The 20,568-nt window shown below is 45.0% G+C and overlaps 1 protein-coding gene across 1 annotated transcript in view; it reads left to right on the top strand.

The window, feature by feature from the left end:
* Nucleotides 1-6,076: 6,076 nt before the first annotated feature.
* Nucleotides 6,077-20,568, top strand: part of TEP1 (telomerase associated protein 1) — a 36,590-nt gene continuing 22,098 nt past the window's right edge. Inside the window, exons 1-12 of the mRNA XM_004421317.3 lie at nt 6,077-6,185; nt 9,580-10,170; nt 11,304-11,486; nt 11,791-11,925; nt 12,690-12,851; nt 13,260-13,421; nt 13,734-13,808; nt 15,218-15,342; nt 15,556-15,713; nt 18,641-18,750; nt 19,166-19,256; nt 19,485-19,671. Coding sequence (XP_004421374.1) covers nt 9,604-10,170; nt 11,304-11,486; nt 11,791-11,925; nt 12,690-12,851; nt 13,260-13,421; nt 13,734-13,808; nt 15,218-15,342; nt 15,556-15,713; nt 18,641-18,750; nt 19,166-19,256; nt 19,485-19,671 — 1,955 coding nt within the window. The 5' untranslated portion in view covers nt 6,077-6,185; nt 9,580-9,603. The remainder of the gene's footprint in view (nt 6,186-9,579; nt 10,171-11,303; nt 11,487-11,790; nt 11,926-12,689; nt 12,852-13,259; nt 13,422-13,733; nt 13,809-15,217; nt 15,343-15,555; nt 15,714-18,640; nt 18,751-19,165; nt 19,257-19,484; nt 19,672-20,568) is intronic.

Raw genomic sequence — 20,568 nt, forward strand, 5'->3', positions numbered from 1 at the left:
ATGTGACCTTACTGCATACATCCCAGGGGTTGGTTTGGATGTTGATTAACTTGATGATACCAATTAACAAATATTTCTTGAATGAATGATGAGGGAGTGTAATCGATTCCATGGGTATGAGTCTCCTTGTCCAGGTAGATATGTTTGTCCATAGGTTGGCATCTACCTTAGCTAATCCACCTCCCAAGGTGAGCAATTCCATACATGGAACCATTGCACAGTACCAGTGTGTTAGGAATTAGGTGATTTAAAAGGGTTAAGGAGAGTGAGATGACCACAACACAATCCTATGTAAACTAGCCTTAAACATTGCAGATCTAGTGTTCCAGTTATCTAATGCTGAATAACAAACTTCCCCCAAACTTAGTGACTTAAAACAATGACCATTTTACTGTAATTCTCATGGTTTTATGTGTCATTGGTTTCACTTAAATTTAGGCAGGGTTCAGCTACATGATTCTTCTGTTCCATGTTCATTGATGGAAGTTACTTATTTGTATTCAGCTGGTAGATGGGCTGGTCTGGAGGATCCAAGACACCTTTGTTCATGTTTGGTGCCCTAGGGGGGATGGCTACGAACCTAAGCTCAATCAAAACTGCTAACTGAAGCACTTATATGGCTTCTTCCATGTGGCAGTCCATGTGGACTTACTGCTCAGGGCCCTCAGAAGGAGTATTCCAAGAGTTCTGGGTAGAAGGTGCAAGGTTCCTTTGACCTAGCCTTAGAAGTCCCAGAATATCACTTCTGCCACATATGTTGGTCAAGCAAGTCACTAGATCATCCCAGATTCAAGAGTAAGAAATCAGACTCCACTTCTCAATGGGAGGAGAATCAAAGAATTGGTGGCCTACTTTAATCTACCATACCTGGTAAGGGAGACAAGTCAGGGAAGGAAAGCTTACAGTGGAAATGTCCCTTGAAGGAAGGTGAACAGAGATGTTAGTACATGTCAACAGGCTGGAGACAGAATGCAAGGTTGTTTTGAGTCAGAGGAGTCAGAAAGAAGAAGGCCCTGTAGTTCTTGTAACCTGCTGATTGGTTTCTGCAGTTGTCAGATGGCCCAGAAGAGCTGCTCTAGGAGGCTGAGTGCTCCTGAGTAAGCACTTGGCCATGTATCACAACTTGTGTGATGATTTGAAGTTGGCAGTGGTTAGACTGAGCAGAAACACAAGCTGTGAACCTAAATGTAATTATTCATAAAGGAGAAAAAAATTAGGAGAAATCAAGGCCTTTATGTTCCCCGGGTGCTCACACCCTCTCAGCTTCTTATCAGAGGCCTGGCCTTCCCAGTTCAAAGTCTATTCCCTCCAGGAAGTTACTCAAGGTCCCTCCCCCACACAACCCTGTATTTCCTCCCTTAGTGGAATACAGCACTTCTCATAATCCGCCTTGTATTTTTGTGCCTTCTGCATGTGTCTGTCTCCTTCATAAGACCATGAAGCCTTGAGAAGAAGGTATGTTATATACATTTTACATTCTACCCTTTGTACTTGATAGGTGCCTAACAGATTTTTGTTGAATCAAAGTGGGGGAGGACAAAAAGTGTGCAATAAAACTGACTAGAAGAGGTGAGCAATTTTAATAATCATAGGGCCGTTAATAAAGGGGCTCCTAAGGGCTGAGGGGATGGCACTCCTTTACCCCAGAGAGGAATAAGTCTGGACACTACACTAATCAGTTGGACACTGCAGCTCAATGTCGCTGATCAATAGTTAGGGGTGTAGTCTGTATATGGAGGACAAAGGGAGTCGTCTTCTAAGAACTTGGAAATAAGGAAAATAAGATAGCTCCATGCGAGTTAACCCAGTGGGGAACAGAATGCCACCTCAGCTCTGGTATAGTTATTTGACTGGCAAAACTCTCTGATTTAATCAATGACAGTAATCTGAAGAAACATTGCTTAAACTCAAGAGATTGGCTAGGGCTGGCCCCGTGGCCAAATAGTTAAAGTTCCACATGCTCTGCTTTGGCGGCCCAGGTTCACGAGTTCGGATTCAGTTCGGATCCCATGCACGGACCTACACCACTCGTCAACCATGCTGTGGTGGCGATCCATAAACAAACTAGAGAAGGATTGGCACAGGTGTTAGCTCAGGGCTAATCTTCCTCAAGAAAAAAAAAAAAACAAGGAGAATGTCTAGTTTAGAAAAGCAGGACTCAAAGGAACAAATAATGGCAATGTGCATTTAGCACTGTTCACTGGAAAGAAAAGCTGAATTTTGACTTTGTAAACATCTTGCCAATTGAGAGATTTTCTCTGTTGCAGGGCAGAAATAGTTTATCTGGCTCCCTCAAAATCCAACTGAAGTATACTTTAGGGATCAGTCAGTGGCTCTCCGACTGAAACAGAATCTTTGGGAATTGGGCCCAGTTATATATATAATTCAGGTGTGGCAGGGCATTCTTATTAAACTGCAGTGGGGTAGGTAGTTACTGTCTCTGTCTGGGTAATCATTCTAGACCAGCGGTTTTCAAAATTTGGTCCCTGGGTCACCATTATCAGAGAACTTGCCAGAAATGCAAATTCTCAGGTCCTATCCCAGACCTACTGAATCAGAAGTTTTCGAGGTGGGGTGAGCAAGAATCCTAGTTTTACTCAGGGGTTCTTACACTTTAGCATATATCAAAATTGCCTGGAGAGCTTGTTAAAACACAGATTGCTGAGCAAGCCCTCAGTATTTGGAAATGCAGACTCCAGGACCCGTCCCGCGGCCTAGATCAGTGCTTCTCAAAGTTGAACATGAGTGGGAATAATGTGGGAATCTTGTTAAATTACAAATTCTGATTCAATAGGTCTGGGGTGGGGCTCAAGAGTCTGCATGTCTAACAAGGTGATGCTGACGTTGCTGGTCCACAGCCCACACTTTGATTAGCAAGACCCTAGGGCAGAGGTTCTCAAACTTGTCTGAATATTAGTATCATCTAGGGAGCTTCAAAAACTATTGAAGTCTTGGTCCTGCTCTGGAGATTATGATTTAATTGATCTGGGGCATGGGCTGGGTTTTGGAATCTTTTAAAGATCTCCAGCAGTTCCAAAGTCCAGGCCTTGCTCTCCTTGAATTTCTTTGCTGCTGCAGCCAACCAGAAAGTAAACTCTAGATCCTCCTCGTCAATCAGGAAGTGGTGGTCACAGCCTGCATCACCGGTCTCTTCAGATCAGATGCTTCAATGTTCATTGGACTAGCATGGAAGTGCTTACACATGCTGTTCTTTCACTGGTGGGGCAGGGAGTTCCCACAGAGAGCTACAGAGCAGGAGGCCCTAAGGTTGGGACATTTATCTAAGGTGTATTCCAAGGGAAGGAGGCCTTATAGATTTAGGCCTTCGAAGGAAAGTCCTATATGGACTCTCCCCTCTTCTTACTTCCTTCTCAATATATCCCCACTGTACTCTCCCTGCACAGCCTCTTCTTTCAAGTTTCCTAGGGCTTGTGTTCCCTCCTCAAACTCCTCCCCTTCCCCTATATACACCCTAGGAGGTGGTTCAGAAATTTGTGGAGGCTTTTTTTTATTTTGGCTCTCACAATGGTTAGGGTTATCCATAGACATTTAATGGGCAGGGCCCAAGATTGCTAGACATTCAGCAGCTGTGCAGGGCACTCCTACACTATGAGGAACATTCTCGCATCTCTGACAACTTTGAATGACTTGCCGGTCACTCAGGTAGTTGGAAAACTCATTGTAATTAGGATCTAACCTTATCTTAAACATAAACACAAAGCATTTTATGCATAGTTTAATATACACTGAACTTTTCAGGAATGCCACGACCATGAATATCATAGAATGACCATACCTTGCTTTGTTCAAAAATTTGCCAAAAATTATTCGTCATTTTGGAAAATCATGCCACATCAGCAACTATGTTCATGGTATTTGACTCACCATCATAACATCCCTGTATAAGCTGAATTTGTAGCTGTTACATTCAAGGTGGATTCTTTATAGAGAAGCATGCCTCTGAGTACCACATTATGTCTTCTTGAATGTCATGCCCAAATATTTACATAGATAAACACATAGTATTTTATAATAAATCACCTTCCTTCTACTATCTCTTTATATCTCTTTATACATTTTATAAATTTTTAAATTGTGTGTGTAAATGGAATACTACTCAGCCATAAGAAACGATGACATCCAGCCATTTGTGACAACATGGATGGACATTGAGAGTATTACGCAAAGTGAAATAAGTCAGAGACAGAAGGTCAAATACCGTATGATCTCCCTCAATAAGTAGTAGATAATGACAACAACAAACAAACACACAGAGACAGAGATTGGATTGGTGGTTACCAGAGGGGAAGTGGGGAGGGAGGAGGGCGAAAGGGATAATTCGGCACATGTGTGTAGTGATGGGTTGTAATTAGTATTAGAACATGATGTAATCTATGCAGAAATAGAAGTATAATGATGTAGGGGCCAGCCCCACGGCATAGTGGTTAAATGCATGCGCTCCGCTGCTGGTGGCCCAGGTTCGGATCCTGGGTGCGCACTGATGCACCGCTTGTCAGGCCATGCTGTGGCGGCGTCCCATATAAAGTGGAGGAAGATAGGCACAGATGTTAGCCCAGGGCCAGTCTTCCTCAGCAAAAAGAGGAGGATTGGCATGGATGTTAGCTCAGGGCTGATCTTCCTCACGCACACACACACATACACACAAAAAGAAGTATAATGATGTATACCTGAAATTTATGCAATGTTATAAACCAATGTTACTGCAATAAACAAAAAATTAAAAAAAAACAAAAAAAAGAAACTCTTCACTAAAAAAAATAATAATAATAAAATAAATAACTAAATGGTGTGTGTAGGTAAAATACATTATTTATAAATTGTAGTTCAGGATTGTAAAGGGGACAAAAACATTTGTTATAAAAAAGGAGTGTTGGCTCATATTTGGAAGATAAACAAACACCTAGATAAGGAGAACAGATTGGTGGTTACCAGAGGGGAAGGAGGTGGGAGGAGGGCAAAAGGGGTAAAGGGGCAATGCGTATGGTGATGTATGGAAACTAGACTTTTGGTGGTGAACACAATGCAGTCTATACAGAAGCTGAAATATAATAATGTACACCTGAAATTTACACAACGTTATAAACCAATGTGACCTCAATAAAAAAATAAAATAAACAAAAAAGGAAAAAAAAAAGAGGGAGAGAGTGTTGGGACTGATGGGGTAGGTGGTAAGGGGGCCATCTAAGGAAGGAAGGTGGGATCTGGCTCAATAAATGGAGAAGATAGGATGCCCCTCATTCTGAGCTGAAGCTCAGTTGTTACCTGAGAATGAAGGGACCCTTTCCAAGGAAAGGGATATTTTCCAGAAGACAGATAATCTGTCTTACCCCAGATAAGCATATTTCTCCTGCTACTCTCTGTTTGACCTTGCTCTTTATGAAATAGCACCAGCATTACTATCCTACAGGTCACTTGTCACTTTCCTGAGCCTGGTCCCACCTTCTGGAAAACAGTCCGCATTAGCCATTCAGGATGGCTCCAAATAGATTCTTCGTAATCACGGATCTCTCCCAGATGGACATTGGCCATGCTCTCAGTTCCCTCTGCCTCAATTCGATCGATATCTGCACCTGGTTACAGCCATTGCTGTAGACTTGCCCTCTCCTTTTATTTCTATTTTCACCAAGTGACTTTCGGATGAATTAAAAATTCAACTATCTTTGATACCAGGAAAAAAGGTGTCCAGTTAGGCAGCGAACATGCCAAAATCTTTTTTAAGAAACGGTTATGGAAGATATGACAGGAGAAAGGAGATGAAATTGAGCCAGAGAGGGGAATTGGCAAAGAGGGAAGCCTGAAGGGCAGGAGAAAAGAGCACCAGGAAGGAAAAAAAAAAAAGGGAGTGGGGAGAGACTAAACTCAGGCCCCAGCAGAAGCTGCAATGCCCTCACCACAGTCGCACTGCAGCCGGGCATCTCATCTCCCCGCGGGCAGCCCCAGGCCCTCGGCACCCAGCGGCCCCGCGCCCTGCCCGGACCTGCGCGTCTCCGCCCGCGGGCAGTCTCCTCCCCTCTTCCCGGCCGGCTCCTCCTCCGGCTTCCTCTCTTCCCACTAGCCAGGCGAGGAACCCGGGTCCGGCATCCTGCTGCCGAGAACCGTGAAGCCCCGCGTCTGCCAGCCACCTTCTCCAGCCCCGGGTGGCTCCGGGGCGGGTCCGAGCGCAGGTAGAAGCTGGCCCTGGCCCTGGGTCTAGGGCGCTGGGCTCGGCAGCCGGGAGCCGGGCGCAAGGGCCTGGCGCAGCCAGTTGATAACCTCCGGAGACTCGGGTGGGGCCGGCGTCGGGCGCGGTGCATCTGCCCGGTTCCTCCTGGCAGTTCGGGGAGGGGTCGTGGTGTGTGAAAGGGAAAGTGAAAAGGCAAAGTGAGAAAGCTAGAAGAGCAGGATGAGGGAAGGGGAGGGACAGTGGCTAGAGGGACACAAGCAAAGGCGGGAGGAAGAGCAAAGTGCAAATGAGTCTCTGCTCTGTGTGCTCCTTGGAAGGAGAGTAGCTGCCATAAGCACACGGTGGGACGAGCACCGTTTGTAATAAACGAAGCCTGGGGTGTGCTTAAACAGGACACTAGCATACAGCCAACTTCAAAGGGAGGTGGGTATTAATGTGTTAACACGGCGAGGTCTCCAAGACATACTAAGTGCTGAATAGTGTCCAAAGTATGTTCCTCTTTGTGTAAAGCAAAAAAAGGCAGGGGGTGGGGGCATATACATATATTTGTATATGCGTAGAAAGTGTCTGAAGCTGTTCATATAAAACTGTTAGCAGTCGTTATCTCTGGAGAATGGAACTAGAGATGGGGAGGCAGGGACTTTTACTCTTCTTAAGTCAATTCTGAAATTCCCCACTCCTTTCCCTGGGGGCTTACATAGTGCAAAGACATGAGTACAGGGCACAGAGGCCATCATTCTTGATGTAATGTGTCCACACTGATGTCCAATGAGATATCCACTGTCCTTTTCCCGTCCTGGATTGTCAGTCTGTTCAAGTCTTCTTGGAAGTATTCCACATTCCTGTCCATAAGCTCTTGCATATTAAGAATGAAGTGATTGACTTAACAAAATACTTATTCCTAAAATACTTAAATGTAAATAAGAGAAAACATTTGCCCAAATAAGTAAATACATTCCGAATGATATAAGTTCAAGCATTCTCTCAGGCAGAGGTTCTTAATTTGCAGTTAGTGGAGAGTCTACGAGATCCATGGATGGACTTCCTGAAAATTCAGTGCAAAATAGTATATACTCATGTGTTTCTGTGAAAAGCTTCCATAGCTTTCACCACATTCTCAAAAGCCTTTGAATCCCACAGACTAGGCATTGTAGAAACAATGACTAACAAGGCTAAAAGGGTCTCTGTCCTCAGGAACTTGTAGTCTGGTGGGACGAAAGACAAACAGGGAATTACAATACAGGGGATGTGTACTATGATAGAAGAGGTAGGGTGTTGTGAGAACGGAGAGAGGGCCACCTAAACCAGCTGGGTGCTGGGTGTCACCAAAGGCTCCTTCAGGGAATTGTCTATTAAATTGAGGCCTGCAGAGTGAGATGAAGGTAGAATTTGACCTGGCAAAGGAGGGGTTAGGGAAGAGAGTGGTCTTGGTGGAAGGAAGAGTGTTCCAGGCATCTGCCTGTGATAAGATCCAGAGTCAAGAGATACCTTGGTAATTCATAAGCTGAGAAGAGTTTGTGTGGTTGAAGCTTAGAGTTAGATGGGAGTAAGAGATGAAGCTGAGAGATGATCAGAAGCCAGGTTATGTGCGTGATGCTGGGCATACAGAGGTGAACAAGACAAAGGAGCCCTGACCCTCAGAGATTTTATTTTAGTAAGGAGAAACAGTGAGCAAGTAGGCAAATAAGCAAACAAGATAATGTTTTTATCATGATAAAATATGCCAGGTGATGTAGTAAATGGTGGGGTGTGTATCAGGGCGCTCCATTAGGCAGACCTACATTCTCTGCGCCACCTGGACTGGAGGGTTTCATTTTCTTTTTTTGGTGAGGAAGATTAGCCCTGAGCTAACACCGATTGCCACTCCTCCTCTTTTTTGCTGAGGAAGATTGGCCCTGGTCTGACATCCATGCCCATCTTCCTCTACTTTATGTGGGATGCCTGCCACAGTGTGGCTCAACGAGTGGTGCGTGGGTCCATGCCCTGGATCCAAACTTGTGAACCCTGGGCCGCCAGAGGCGGAGCACATGAACTTAATCACTACGCTGCCACCAGGCTGGTCCTGGAGGGTTTCAACAAAGGTGGTGGCCGGCAGAATGGAGAGAGCTGGATAGATTGGAGATACATTGAGGGAGTAGAATCAATAGGATTTGGTAGTTTACTGGATGATAATAGTAATAACAAATAACAATAACTTCCATTTATTGAATACTTACTAAGTGCCAGGCACTGCTCTAAGTGCTTAATATATTTTTCCTCATTTATTCCTATATCAACTCTGTGAGGTAGGTATTTATCTCAGTTTTATAGATGAGGAAACTGAGGCATAGAGAGTTTAAGTAACTAGCCCAAGGTCCCATCAGGATTCAAACTCAAGTCTGTTTCACTCCAAACCCCTGTAAGCAGAGGGGGCAAAGGAAGGGGAATGGATTTGGGGAAGAGGTATGAGTGGGTGAAAGATGATACATTTGGGAGCTATGGAGTTTTGGGAACCTTTGAGGTCATCCAAGTGCAGATGTCCAATGGGCAAATGGATAAATGAGTATGAAGCTCAGATAAGATCTAGGTCAAGGAATAAATTTGTGAGTTGCCTGCATAAAATGTTATTTGGACCACAGAGTAAGTGAGACCACCCTGGGAAAGTATATAGGGAGATTAGAATAGAACTCTAAGGAGCATCAACATTCAAGAAATGGCAGAGAAAGAACCCCCAAAAAGGTGTTGTCAGAGTTGTAAGAGGAGACCAGGACAGTAACACCATGGAAGCCAAAGGAAAAGAGTTTCATGAGAGAGTGATCAACAGTGTCATATTCTACTTGAGAGATGAAGTAAGAAAAGGGCCAACATGTGTCTTTTCCTATAGTAACAAGAATTCCATTAGTTACCTAAGAGGACAGCCTTGGAGGAACAGTGGGGGTAGAGTCCCATTTAGTTGGTTGAAGAGTGGGTAGGAGGCAAGAAAGTTGAGGTGGTGAATATAGACAGCTTGATCAAAATGTTTGTTCCTCTGGAGCTAAGAATCCAGAGTCCAGATTACAAGTGTGGCCCCTGTACTATGTTGGGGTCTCACCAATAGCCCTGGGCTCTCCTTTATGCCTTCATGAGAAGACATGTCCCTTTCCTCTCCAGCCCTTGGTTTTTTCTTTTTAAACTTCCCTGCTCTTAAGCTTCTGCCTTACCTTTTCCCTGCTCTTCTCCCTTAGAATACTCCTTGTGTTCTCTCTGTAGAGTACTCCCTGAATACATCCTTAGAGTGAACCCAGACCTGGAAAAAGAAACACTGTTTGTTCTCTGCCTGCAGGTCACTGGCATTACCAGGAGGGCTGTGAGAAAGATAGACTCCCAGTGCAAACAGTACAGCCAGGTGCTCATCACCTGTCTTTCTCTCCTTCTAGGCATATACCGGTGGGGCTCCAGCCATGGAGAAACTCCATGGGCGTGTGTCTGCCCACCCAGACATCCTCTCCTTGGAGAACCGGTGCCTGGCCACACTTCCTGACCTGAAGACCATGGAGAAACTCCAGGGGCATGTGTCTGCCCACCCAAACATCCTCTCCATGGAGAACCGGTGCCTGGTCACACTTCCTGACCTGAAGACCATGGAGAAACCACATGGGCATGTGTCTGCCCACCCAGACATTCTCTCTTTGACGAATCAGTGCATGGCCACACTTCCTGACCTGAAAACCATGCAGAAACCACATGGGCATGTGTCTGCCCACCCAGACGTTCTGTCTTTGGAGAACCGGTGCCTGGCTACACTCCCCATTCTGAAGAGCACTGTGTCTGCCAGCCCCTTGCTCCAGTGTCTCCAGATATCTCACCCAGTGCACGCTGATCTGTGCAACCTGAACACTAGCAACCACCTGCTCTCTGAGCCTCCAAGCTGGAGGGTTCCGTGCCTCTCAGAGGGCCTAGGCCTTCTGACCTGCCCCAAGGCCTTGAAATCCATCTCTGCCACAGAGACAGTTCAGGAAGCGGCTGTGGTAATAGTTCCAGGCACTCGTATTGACTCTAGCCATGTCTGTTGCATGCTTCAGTCCCTAGCTTTCAGTGCCACAGTGTCTCTCTGTGCTTCTCTGTGTCTGTGTACCTTCTCTCCTCAGAGCCCCTTCCTGAGGTGCCCTTTACCCCAGGGCTGTCTTCATCAGCATCATTACTCTTATTGAATATCTAGTTCAGAGATTCTGGACAATAGAGAGAAAATAGGCGCTGTCCTTAGAAACCCTCTGCTCAGGAGGAAAGCCAGCATGATATTGCAGTAGCAGAGTCAATCAAGTGCTTTTGAGGTCTTGACACATCTGCTACACCCTAGCCCACTCCCCTCTATGTGCATGTGCAAACACATGTCCACTTGTACACATCTGTATAAGCACATTTACTATATGGGTCAGAATCAGTAGAGAAACACACATTCCTTCTGTGTAGACTTGGGATTTGGACTGAGGGAAAGGCTAATCTGAGCCCTATACTGTCTCTGCCAATTGCAAGCCATATAACCTTGAGCAAGACTCTTAACCTTTTGAAGCTTTAATTTTTTCACCTTCAAAATGAGCTCTACCTCATTGAAAATCTACCTCACAGTGTCATTGTCAGGATTACAACTACTGCCATCTGACATCTATTCAGGGCTTTGCAATTTGAAAGAGTGATACATACATTATCCCAGTGAATCTTTTAACGACCCCTTCAGGTAGGTAGCAGGGAAGGAGGAAGCTGAGACTCAGAGGTTAAGCACTCTAAGGTTGGTGGAGGATTGATCTGGGACTTGGCCCTTTTTCTTCTGACTCCAGAATACCTTGATAGCATCATAGGAAGTGTGTTGTGAGGGTCCTCAAGCTCCTAGGCTGTGACATCAATAAGGAGATGAAAGCAGGGGCAAGATCACGAAGCACCCGAGCAAAGCCTCAGAAGGTTGAGTTGGGAGAGGTGGTGTGTGTGACAATGAGAGATCACTGTGTCCCACAGGACAGATCAGTACTGGGGTATGACGGGAAAGGAGTTTAGGTGCTGGGAGATAGATGTGGACTCTTCCTGTCCCAGGGAGCTGCTTTCAGATCTGTCTATGTTTGAGGGGCTATAGGTGCATGCTGTGATTAATAACTGCCACCATCCCCAGGGTCGCTGGTCCTCTTCAGAAGAGAAAAAGCCAGAAGAGAAAGAATGGGCAGAGGCTCCAATGCCTTTTTATAGTCTAAGCTTGGGAGAGGAGGAGGAGGTGGAGGAGCTGGCTCTGAAGCTTACCCCTGGGGACTCTGAGTCTTGTCCTGAGCCCACTGACCAGGCCCTTCAGGAAAAGAAGGTAAAAGTTCCAGAGTTGGGGAGAGGCTGATTGTGGTGGAGGGGGGATTGGGGTGGGGTCGGAGGAGTGGTGACCAAGGGCTGAACCAGATCCCCTCCACAGATGGAAGGGGAAGGAGGGGGCATCACCCAGCTCTTATTTCTGACTTTCTAGTTCCCTTTTCTAACTTCTTGGTTGGACAAACGTCTTCTTGAATCTGGGGTCTAGTCCCTCTGTCTTGATTTTGTAAGTCAGCCTGAGTGGGTTCTTAAGTTGGTCCATATCCCTCTCTCCTCCTTTCTTCCCTCTCGTTCCCAATTCCCAGATGGCTCTAATGAGCTTGCTGTGCTCTACTCTGGCATCAAGTGTAAACATGAAAGATGCAGCTGACCCTACCCAGGCTTCCCTCTTCGAAGTCTGTAGTGAACTTGCCCCCTTGGAACCTGAGTTTATCCTCAAGGTATTGTGGCCTGAAGGAGGGAATGAGAGTGGGAAGTGAGAAGGTAAGAAATGTGGTTGTGGTATGTGAGGGGGATAGTAACCAGCCTCATCTTGGAGGTGGAAGGAGCTTCACTTAGGAAGGGAGTGGGATCTCGAGGTGAGCCTGAGGCCTGGTCCCTGGTGTTGTCTGAGGAGTGGGGAGCATGGGACTGGGAAAGAGTATACTAGAGTTCATTTGTTTAGTAAGTACACAGGCTGAGTACACAATGCTAGGCCTTGAGGGTCATACCAACAGATATAATGAAACTTGGATCCGGCTCTTAAGGAGCTTATGATATTGTTAGAGAAGCAAAACACTCCCAAATATTATATAAATGCAAATACAGTAGCTGGATAGTGAATGTTTTGGAAGCAGAGAAGAGAGGAAAAATGTTTTCTATGAGGCTTTGGAAGATGGCAGGTTATTCAGCAATTTGAACCCTGGGTAAGTTTTTGATGGACATTGATGGCGAGAGGTCTTCCAAAGAGGGAGGGAAAGGGCCTGGTTGACTTTGGAGGTGCTCAGTAGACTTAGGAGAAGACATGCTACAAACGGGAATAAGGGTTAGATGCTGGAGGATGTGGTATGCCAAGCCCAGAGGCTTGGACTTCATATTTTATAGACAATATGGAGGGCTCAGGAAAGGTTTTATGCAGGCAGATTAGATAAGCAAGTTAGTTTAGGGCATGAGGCTGTGGGAGAAGAGGCTGAGATGCTGACCCCCCCCCCACCCTGTGCCCTAGGCGTCTCTGTACACCAGGCAGCAGCTGAACCTCCGGGATGTGGCCAACAAAGTCTTGGCCATTGCTGCTTTCTTGCCAGTCTGCCGCCCCCACCTGCGACGATATTTCTGTGCCATTGTCCAACTACCTTCTGACTGGATCCAGGTAGCTGAGTTCTACCAGGTATGGCACTCACTTTCCTGAGCTTTGGTCCTCACTTGGTTCCCTCTCCTTTGCTCGCTGCATCCCTGGAAAACGTTCTCAGATAGCTTGGCCTCACCTCTGGCAGGACAGACAGGACAGCTCCTCCCTGTACAGGCTGGGTTGCCCAACAGGGAGAATATGATGGAGAAGGGCTGGGCTGCAGTTTGAGAAAAATTGGTCTTATTCTGGTCCTCGTGTTTACAGTGAAGAAAACAAGAATCAGAGAAGTCTGCTGACGGGCCCAGTACCACAGAAATTGTAATTTTAGAGCTAGGTTGGGACTTGTTCCCTGTTCTGTGCTCTCATGTAACCCCACAGAGTGGTCTTGTTTTGTTTTGGAGGGTTTGTTTGGGTCTCCCTCCTGATGGTCTCTTCTCTCTCTGACAGAGCCTGGCTGAAGGAGAGGAGAACAGGCTGGTGCCGCTGCCCGCCTGCCTGCGTGCTGCTATGACTGACAAGTTTGCCCAGTTTGATGAGTACCAACTGGCTAAGTACAACCCTAGGAAGCACCGGGCCAAGAGTCGCCCCCGCCGGCCTCCCCGCCCTCCGGTCAGTCCCTCCCTCAACCCTGGTCATTCACAGCCCAGGCCCCTTTTCTCTGGAAAGGGAGGGATGAAGGAACATGCTGACCCCCAGGGGGTCCCACACTAAGCATCTGACGTGTTCCTACCACCCGGAACAAAGGGAGTCAGAGAAAGGCAGAGGACCTGGGTAGAGCTCAGGGGGCAGAGAGGGCAGGGCCTGCCTCTTTCCTGGCTGGCCCCCTTTTTGGTAGAGATGGGCCTTTGGGGCTATTGGAATGGGTCTCTCCAGGGACAGCCTCCATTTCTCTTTTTGAAACTACTTCTCCTGACCCTGCAGAAGACAGAGCATCCATTTTCTGAGACACGACATTTGCCAAAGTGCCTTGAGCCTCTTATAGATGAACAGAAGAAGGTGAGTGCCTTATACTGGGCTTCTATATGTGCATGTGCAATCTTTCTCAACTAATATTTGGAACAGGAATTCTGTTAGGTTTAGAAATACTAATAGTATATTGTTACTAATAGCACATGCCTGGGCACTTCTCAGCTGTGATTATGGGGTCAGGTTTTGAGACCATTTGGAAAGGCTCCTTTTTTTTCCCATTTTGCTCCTCTTGGTATTATACTTTACTGACAGGTGGCATGTCCAGCTGGACAAGTGAGATAAAAACATTATGAAATATCTACTTTCCATAGGAAGTTTTAAAAACACACCAAACAAAATTTTTCTACATTAATGACAAAGAAGGCACTGCTCTTAGTGGTTAAGAGCATAGAATCTGGATTCAGATCACCGGGGTTTGAATCCCACCACAGCCACCACCACCACCTGCTGGCTATGCAACCTTGGCCAAATGACTTAGCCTCTCTTGCCTCAGTTTCCTCAGATACAAAATGTGGGCAAGGGCAGTACTTACTTCATTGGGTTTTTGTGAGAATTAAATCAGTTACTATATTTAAAGTATTTCTAACAATACCTGGCACTGAATAAGTGTTAGCTGTCACCATCATCGTCATTAAAATAGATTATTAGAAAAATGTATATTAGTATTACAAGAAAACACATTCTCTGGGCCGGCCCCATGGCTTAGCGGTTAAGTGCGCGTGCTCCGCTGCTGGTGGCCCGGGTTCAGATCCAGGGCACGCACTGACACACTGCTTGTCAGGCCATGCTGTGGCGGCATCCCACATAAAATGGAGGAAGATGGGCACGGTTGTTAGCTCAGGGGCAGTCTTCCTCAGCAAAAATGAGGAGGATTGGCATGGATGTTAGCTCAGGGCTGATCTTCCTCACAAAAAAACAAAAAAAACCATTCTCAGTTGATCAACTGATGTTTTCTCTTCTTCCTTAATATATCCCACACTTAGCTCTTCTACCATAGAAGATTCTGAGGGGCAACTTCTTGCAGTTTTTAACTCCTCACAGCCTGCATTGTGCTGATGCCTCCACTTACCTATTCCAAGTCTCAGTGACTTAAATAAGAGCTTCTTTTCCCTTTCCCTCTCTCTAAGAGCAAGGTGTTCTCTGTTGGTTCTATCCCCATCTTGTTCTTCAAAAGCCAATCATCCTCTGTTAACCATTGATAGCTCAGTCTTGTGTAAATGAAACACAGTGACCACAAAGAGCCACTATCTTATGCTTACCACAGGGGCTCTTGTTACTGGATGTTTTTACCTCATGTTCCTACTCTTCACCCAGATCTACTTTGGGGAAAGAAATTACCTCATGGGTATAGGATGGTCTTAGGTTCTGCTTTCTGAAGAAAGTGTTCATGGTCATAGATTGAGTGACCCTTGTGGGACTTGGGGATATTTCTGCAGTTTGAGGCGTCCTACAATGCAGTGCCAGAGAAAAAGAATCAGCCAAGGTTCACCCTGAAGAAGTTGGTACAGAGACTGCATATCAAGGAGCCTGCCCAGCACGTGCAAGCCCTGCTGGGCTACAAGTGAGAAGATACACCTGAACGTACATTCCATCTGGGTAACCCCTTGACTTTTCAGCATCCATGGCCCCAATCCCTGATGTTCTCAACCCCAGCAACATTAGTTTGGGCAGACATGGCCTGTAAACATGACTGACTGGCATTGACTGACTCACCTTTCCTTTTCTGTGTTATTTTCAGCTGGCTTTGAAGTGATAAACTTTTCCTCTGTCCCAGATACCCCTCCAACCTACAAGCCTTTTCTCGAAGTCACCTCCCTGGGCCCTGGGATTCTAGCAGAGCTGGGAAGCGGATGAAGCTCTCTCAGCCAGAGACCTGGGAGCGGGAGCTGAGCTTGCGGGGGAACAAAGCTTCCGTCTGGGAAGAGCTCATCGGTAGAGTAACCTTGACCATCGTACTCCCTTCCTCTCTTTGCCATTCATGCCTCTACATTTTGGACCCTGACTAGAAGATTTCCATGGCATGATGCAGTTATTCTCTTGCCTGGTAGTTACGTCACTAAAAGTGATTGGATTTATGAGGTCTACCATTGACCACAGCAAGTGGACAGTGGTGCCTGTGTTGAGTAGCATTGGCATCATAGGTAGATCATTAGTCCAGATGTGGTTAGGTGGTACACAAACCTTCATCAACAGCATGGTGACAGTGGTACCTTCTCTCTGATTGTATTAACATCTGTGTAACTCATCCAAACAAGGTAGGACTGGCCCATGGCATATTGGAATCTCCACAGAAACAAATATTTAGGATATAGACATTTTCAGTCACTTGCCCACACTGATAAAGAAAAACAAAATTCAAATTGGGCAGGACCAAGTTACTTTCAATCTTCTTCTCTCTGTGTTTTCATTAGTTTATTTTTAACTATAGAAGTCTCTTTCTGTTCCATTTTGTTTTCTTTTACTTTCTCTTTCATCTTTGAAAATTTAAAGTCAACCTCTTTATGTTGAAAAATGTCTAATTGTAGACCTTTTGACCGTTTGAGTTGTGTAGACTTCGTGTTCTGGAGCTTCAGAAGCTCGATTGCTCAGAAACCCGAATTACGCAGCTGCTTATTACTGCTCTCACTGTGTGGTTGTCGCTGGGGATGTATGCGTCAGAATCACCTGGGAATTAAAAACACACACATACGGGGGCCGGCCCGGTGGTGTAGTGGTTGAGTTTGCGTGCCCCGCTCTGGCGGCCTGGGGTTTGTGGGTTCTGTCCCGGGTGCAGACCTATGCACCCCTTATGAAGCCATGCTGTGGCAGGCGTCCCACATGTAAAGTGGAGGAAGATGGGCACAGATGTTAGCCCAAGGCCAATCTTCCTCAGCAAAAAGAGGAGGATTGGCAACGGATGTTAGCTCAGGGCTGATCTTCCTCACCAAAACCAAACAAAGAAACAAAACACACACATACGCACACTGACGTATGCTTGACAACCTCTTCCCCTGTATTTGATTCAACATTGGGTGGAGGAGGATCAAAGGTCCTGGATGGCAGCCAGTATGTGTGGATTATTCTAGTATGCATCATCTCCACTTCCTCCTTCTAAAAATTAAAACTGTGTCATTTATTTTGGCTGAGACAAATGCCCATAGTCTAATGCAGTGGTCTCTAATGCAGTTTTTTGATCATATATTAAAAAAAATTTTTGGAATATACCAAAGTATATGTATATGTATTTTAAAAAATTTTATACATGCACTAATAAATTATGTACTTTAGGGAATACATAAAATATAATAATGTAAATATAAATATAAAGTAAATATAAATGAAAAAATATAAATATAAGCATAAAATATAAAGTAAAATGTAATTAGATATACAGACTTCTCTTTGGAGACCACAGGGCTCATTAATAACTCATCAACAATTTTTTGGAATGAAATCACTGAATTTCTCAATCTACAGGATAAAAATTTAATTTATTTTCTAGTATCATAAATATGATATTGGACTTAAGTTCTTATCAAAATGATCTAGAAAACCTTTCATACATAGCAACGGTTGAGAAAAACTTTTGAGTTGACAAAGGACACAATAATTCATCAGTTGTCACACCTCATTTACACTCTGTACACAACCTTGTTGTTCTACACAGTTTGCAAATCAGAATCATGACTGGAGAACCCCAGGGCTTCCAGAAGCCTGAAGGCTTCTAGCTATAATTCAAATAAGACTTACATTGTCTTAAAAAAAGGCCCCACTGCTCTCCTGATGAAAGCTGCTGATAGTGTAGGCTAGTGCCTGGGATGTGTGTCTGTGTTGGGGAGCTGACAGGCCTGGTCTCCAAAGTGATCTGAGTGAACCACTGGGGGTACCCAGGAAAAATATCCCACGTTCTATTTACGTTTGCCTTTATCTAAAGAAAGAAAGAAGTTTTCCAATATTCACTCTACAGATTGAACCCCTCTAGTCACTTTGTCCATATGGTATATGGTTATGTGTCACACATATGATAGTTGAGCTTTATTGGGTAGGAGTTCCATAATATGAGGCCATTGGTGGTGCCTCCTCACTCTTTTTGGTTTCTGCATAATGTGACTTATTGCAACTTAACTTCGAATTGTAAATGGATTTAGAATTATTATTCAGTATTAACCAAACTAACCCTCTAAAGTTGACATAAGCCTTAAAAAGATTATTTTTTAAAAACTATGACATGAAGATAATACTAATATCACAGGGACAAGCAAACAATAAGAGAGTGACAGGTGAAATTCTGCTTCAGTGCAAATCTTTTTCACCTATATTTAAATGAAAAATAATGGCTATTTAATCATATGTTGCGAGAAGTTTGCTAGAAAACTTAAAAAGTATCAAGAAGACTATTTGAAATATGGATTTACACTCACTATTATTAATGGTGAACCTTACCTTAAGGGTGTATTCTGCCTTGAAATATTAACTTATTATTGTACTACATGTATACAATTTATAGATAAACTTACACTAGGAAATTTGTCTTTTAGCCATCTAAAAAGTTTGGAAATCACTATTCTAGATTAGAGAATATATTTTGCCAGTTGAGCCCAATCTCAGGACTGGAGCCGACAGAGAAAGTTATAACCTAAGTTGTTTTTTGAAACAGCCATCCCATAGACGGTGTTGTATAAATTTTGCTCCAAACTTCAGGCCGCCCTGTTTCTATTTTTTCAGACCTTTAAAACATTTTGAGTAGGGTAGATCGTATGTAAGCACCTCACTCCCTCATCTTGAGTTTTCTACATGGCCTCTGAGCTTCTTGCCCGGGTTCTGACCTCCCTCACTCATCCTCCATCTGCTTCTCTCACCCTACGCCTGACCTTCCACAGACAATGGGAAGCTTCCCTTCATGGCCATGCTTCGGAATCTGTGCAACCTGCTGCGGGTTGGAATCAGTGCCCGCCACCACGAGCTTGTCCTCCAGAGACTCCAGCATGCGGTACGTGTGAGGGGCAGGTAGCCAGGCTTTTCCTAGTGGCTGGGGAAGGTCATGGCCGCCACGCTGTTTCCATGTGGGCTGTAAACAGGTATGAAGATACAGGTAGAGTGGGGGATGCAGGTCTACGGGTTCATCAGCTCTTTGAGAGATTACAGTATAAGAACTTTCCTTTATATTTTCTGAGATCAGTGACTTCCCAAGAAGAGGCACTTCTGTGATTTAACTGACTTCAGAGGGACTCTGATATAAAAGAAACAGGCTCTTTCTGTTACTTCCTCTCCTTTCTTCTTTACCTCTTCTCATATTCTCACATGACGACTTTCTTTTTTCTTTAATCTTCTCCCCCTTTCTCTGTATCTCTTCTCTAATATCCATTTTGTCCTTCCTCACCTCTGCTTTTCACCTTGCTTTTCAGAAATCGGTGATTCACAGTCGGCAATTTCCGTTCAGATTTCTTAATGCCCATGATTCTATCAATGACCTTGAGGCTCAGCTCAAAAATAAAGGTATTATCGCTCTTCTTCCAACTCCTGTTTGTCTCTCTTGTCTGAGAATAGACGAGACAGCAGCGCTGGGATTTTTCAGCCTCTTGCCTTCCTGTGTCGGGGCGTGGGGTGGGCAGAGGTCAGACACATGTCAGCCCCAAGGGTGGGGGCGCAGGACGGGTACTGATGGGAAGACAAAACGAGGGAATAGAAGCTGCCTGACTCAGATATTTACCTCTTGCCACACAGCATTGCCATTTCCTTCCAACACAAAACTGATGAGGCGGATAATGATTAGAAACTCAAGACATGTCAAGAGGCACGCCTATCAGAGGCAACTTTGCAACCCAAGTCGTCAGGAACTTCGGGCAGCAATGATGATGCCTGTCATGTACGAGCAGCTCAAGCGGGAGAAGTGGAAAATACACAGAGCCAGGTATATGCGTGTGTGCGTGTGTGCTGCCTGGGAGCAAAGGGTGGGCACAAGAGGCACCCTGACAGGGCTTGGGAGTCACCTGGGAACCCCAACTTTTATTCCATTAAGGCAAGCTTGTCAGTCATCCCAATGGCTCAGACTTGCCTGGTTCCAATCGTCTCTTGCACAAGAAACCTTGTCTTTAACGTTGTCCTATAGAGAGATCATGAAACAAAATCTATGTTCGGGCCTCCTGTCTACTGTCTGTGATTGTTTTATTGGTTTCCGTGGATTCCGTGAGTCTGGGTAGCGTCTCCCTTTCTCTTTCTTAGTGCATGCTAGTGTCCTCTCTGCTTCTACTCGGGTTCGCGTTTTTCTTTCTTTTTCTTCTCTGTGTTGTGTGTTTGTTTTTCTTTTGGTCTCTCTCTGTGTATTTTCTGCCCCATTCACTTTCTTTTTTCTTTTGATACATATAAAGATAGTTATCATCAAGCAGGCTCAAAGACAGACATCACACCTGTTCTGTAAGCTTAATGAAGTCCCCGTACTCTATCCTTTCAGATGCTTCCACAGTATCTTCATTCATTTTCATTCAAGACAAAAGCAGGGCTCCTCTAACCTTCCAGAAGGACTCAGTGGCCGGGAATCTCCTGAATCACTGAGTCAGTGACTGAACACAGGGCCATTAAGAATCAAGCCCAGGGCACAGTCCAAACAGTATACCTTTGCTGCCAGTAAAGTAGCCACTAGCCACATGTGGCTACTGAATACTTGAAATGGGGCTGGCCAGAACTGAGATGGTGCTGGATTTTGAGGACAGAATCAAGACGGTTGTAAAATATCTCGTTTATAATTTTTGTGTTAATTACCAGTGGAAATGAAAATATTTTTGTATATATTAGGTTAAATTAATGTAAT

This window comes from Ceratotherium simum, chromosome 3 (assembly GCF_057802395.1).
Source record: "Ceratotherium simum simum isolate JZ-2026a chromosome 3, ASM5780239v1, whole genome shotgun sequence".
NCBI lineage: Eukaryota > Metazoa > Chordata > Mammalia > Perissodactyla > Rhinocerotidae > Ceratotherium > Ceratotherium simum.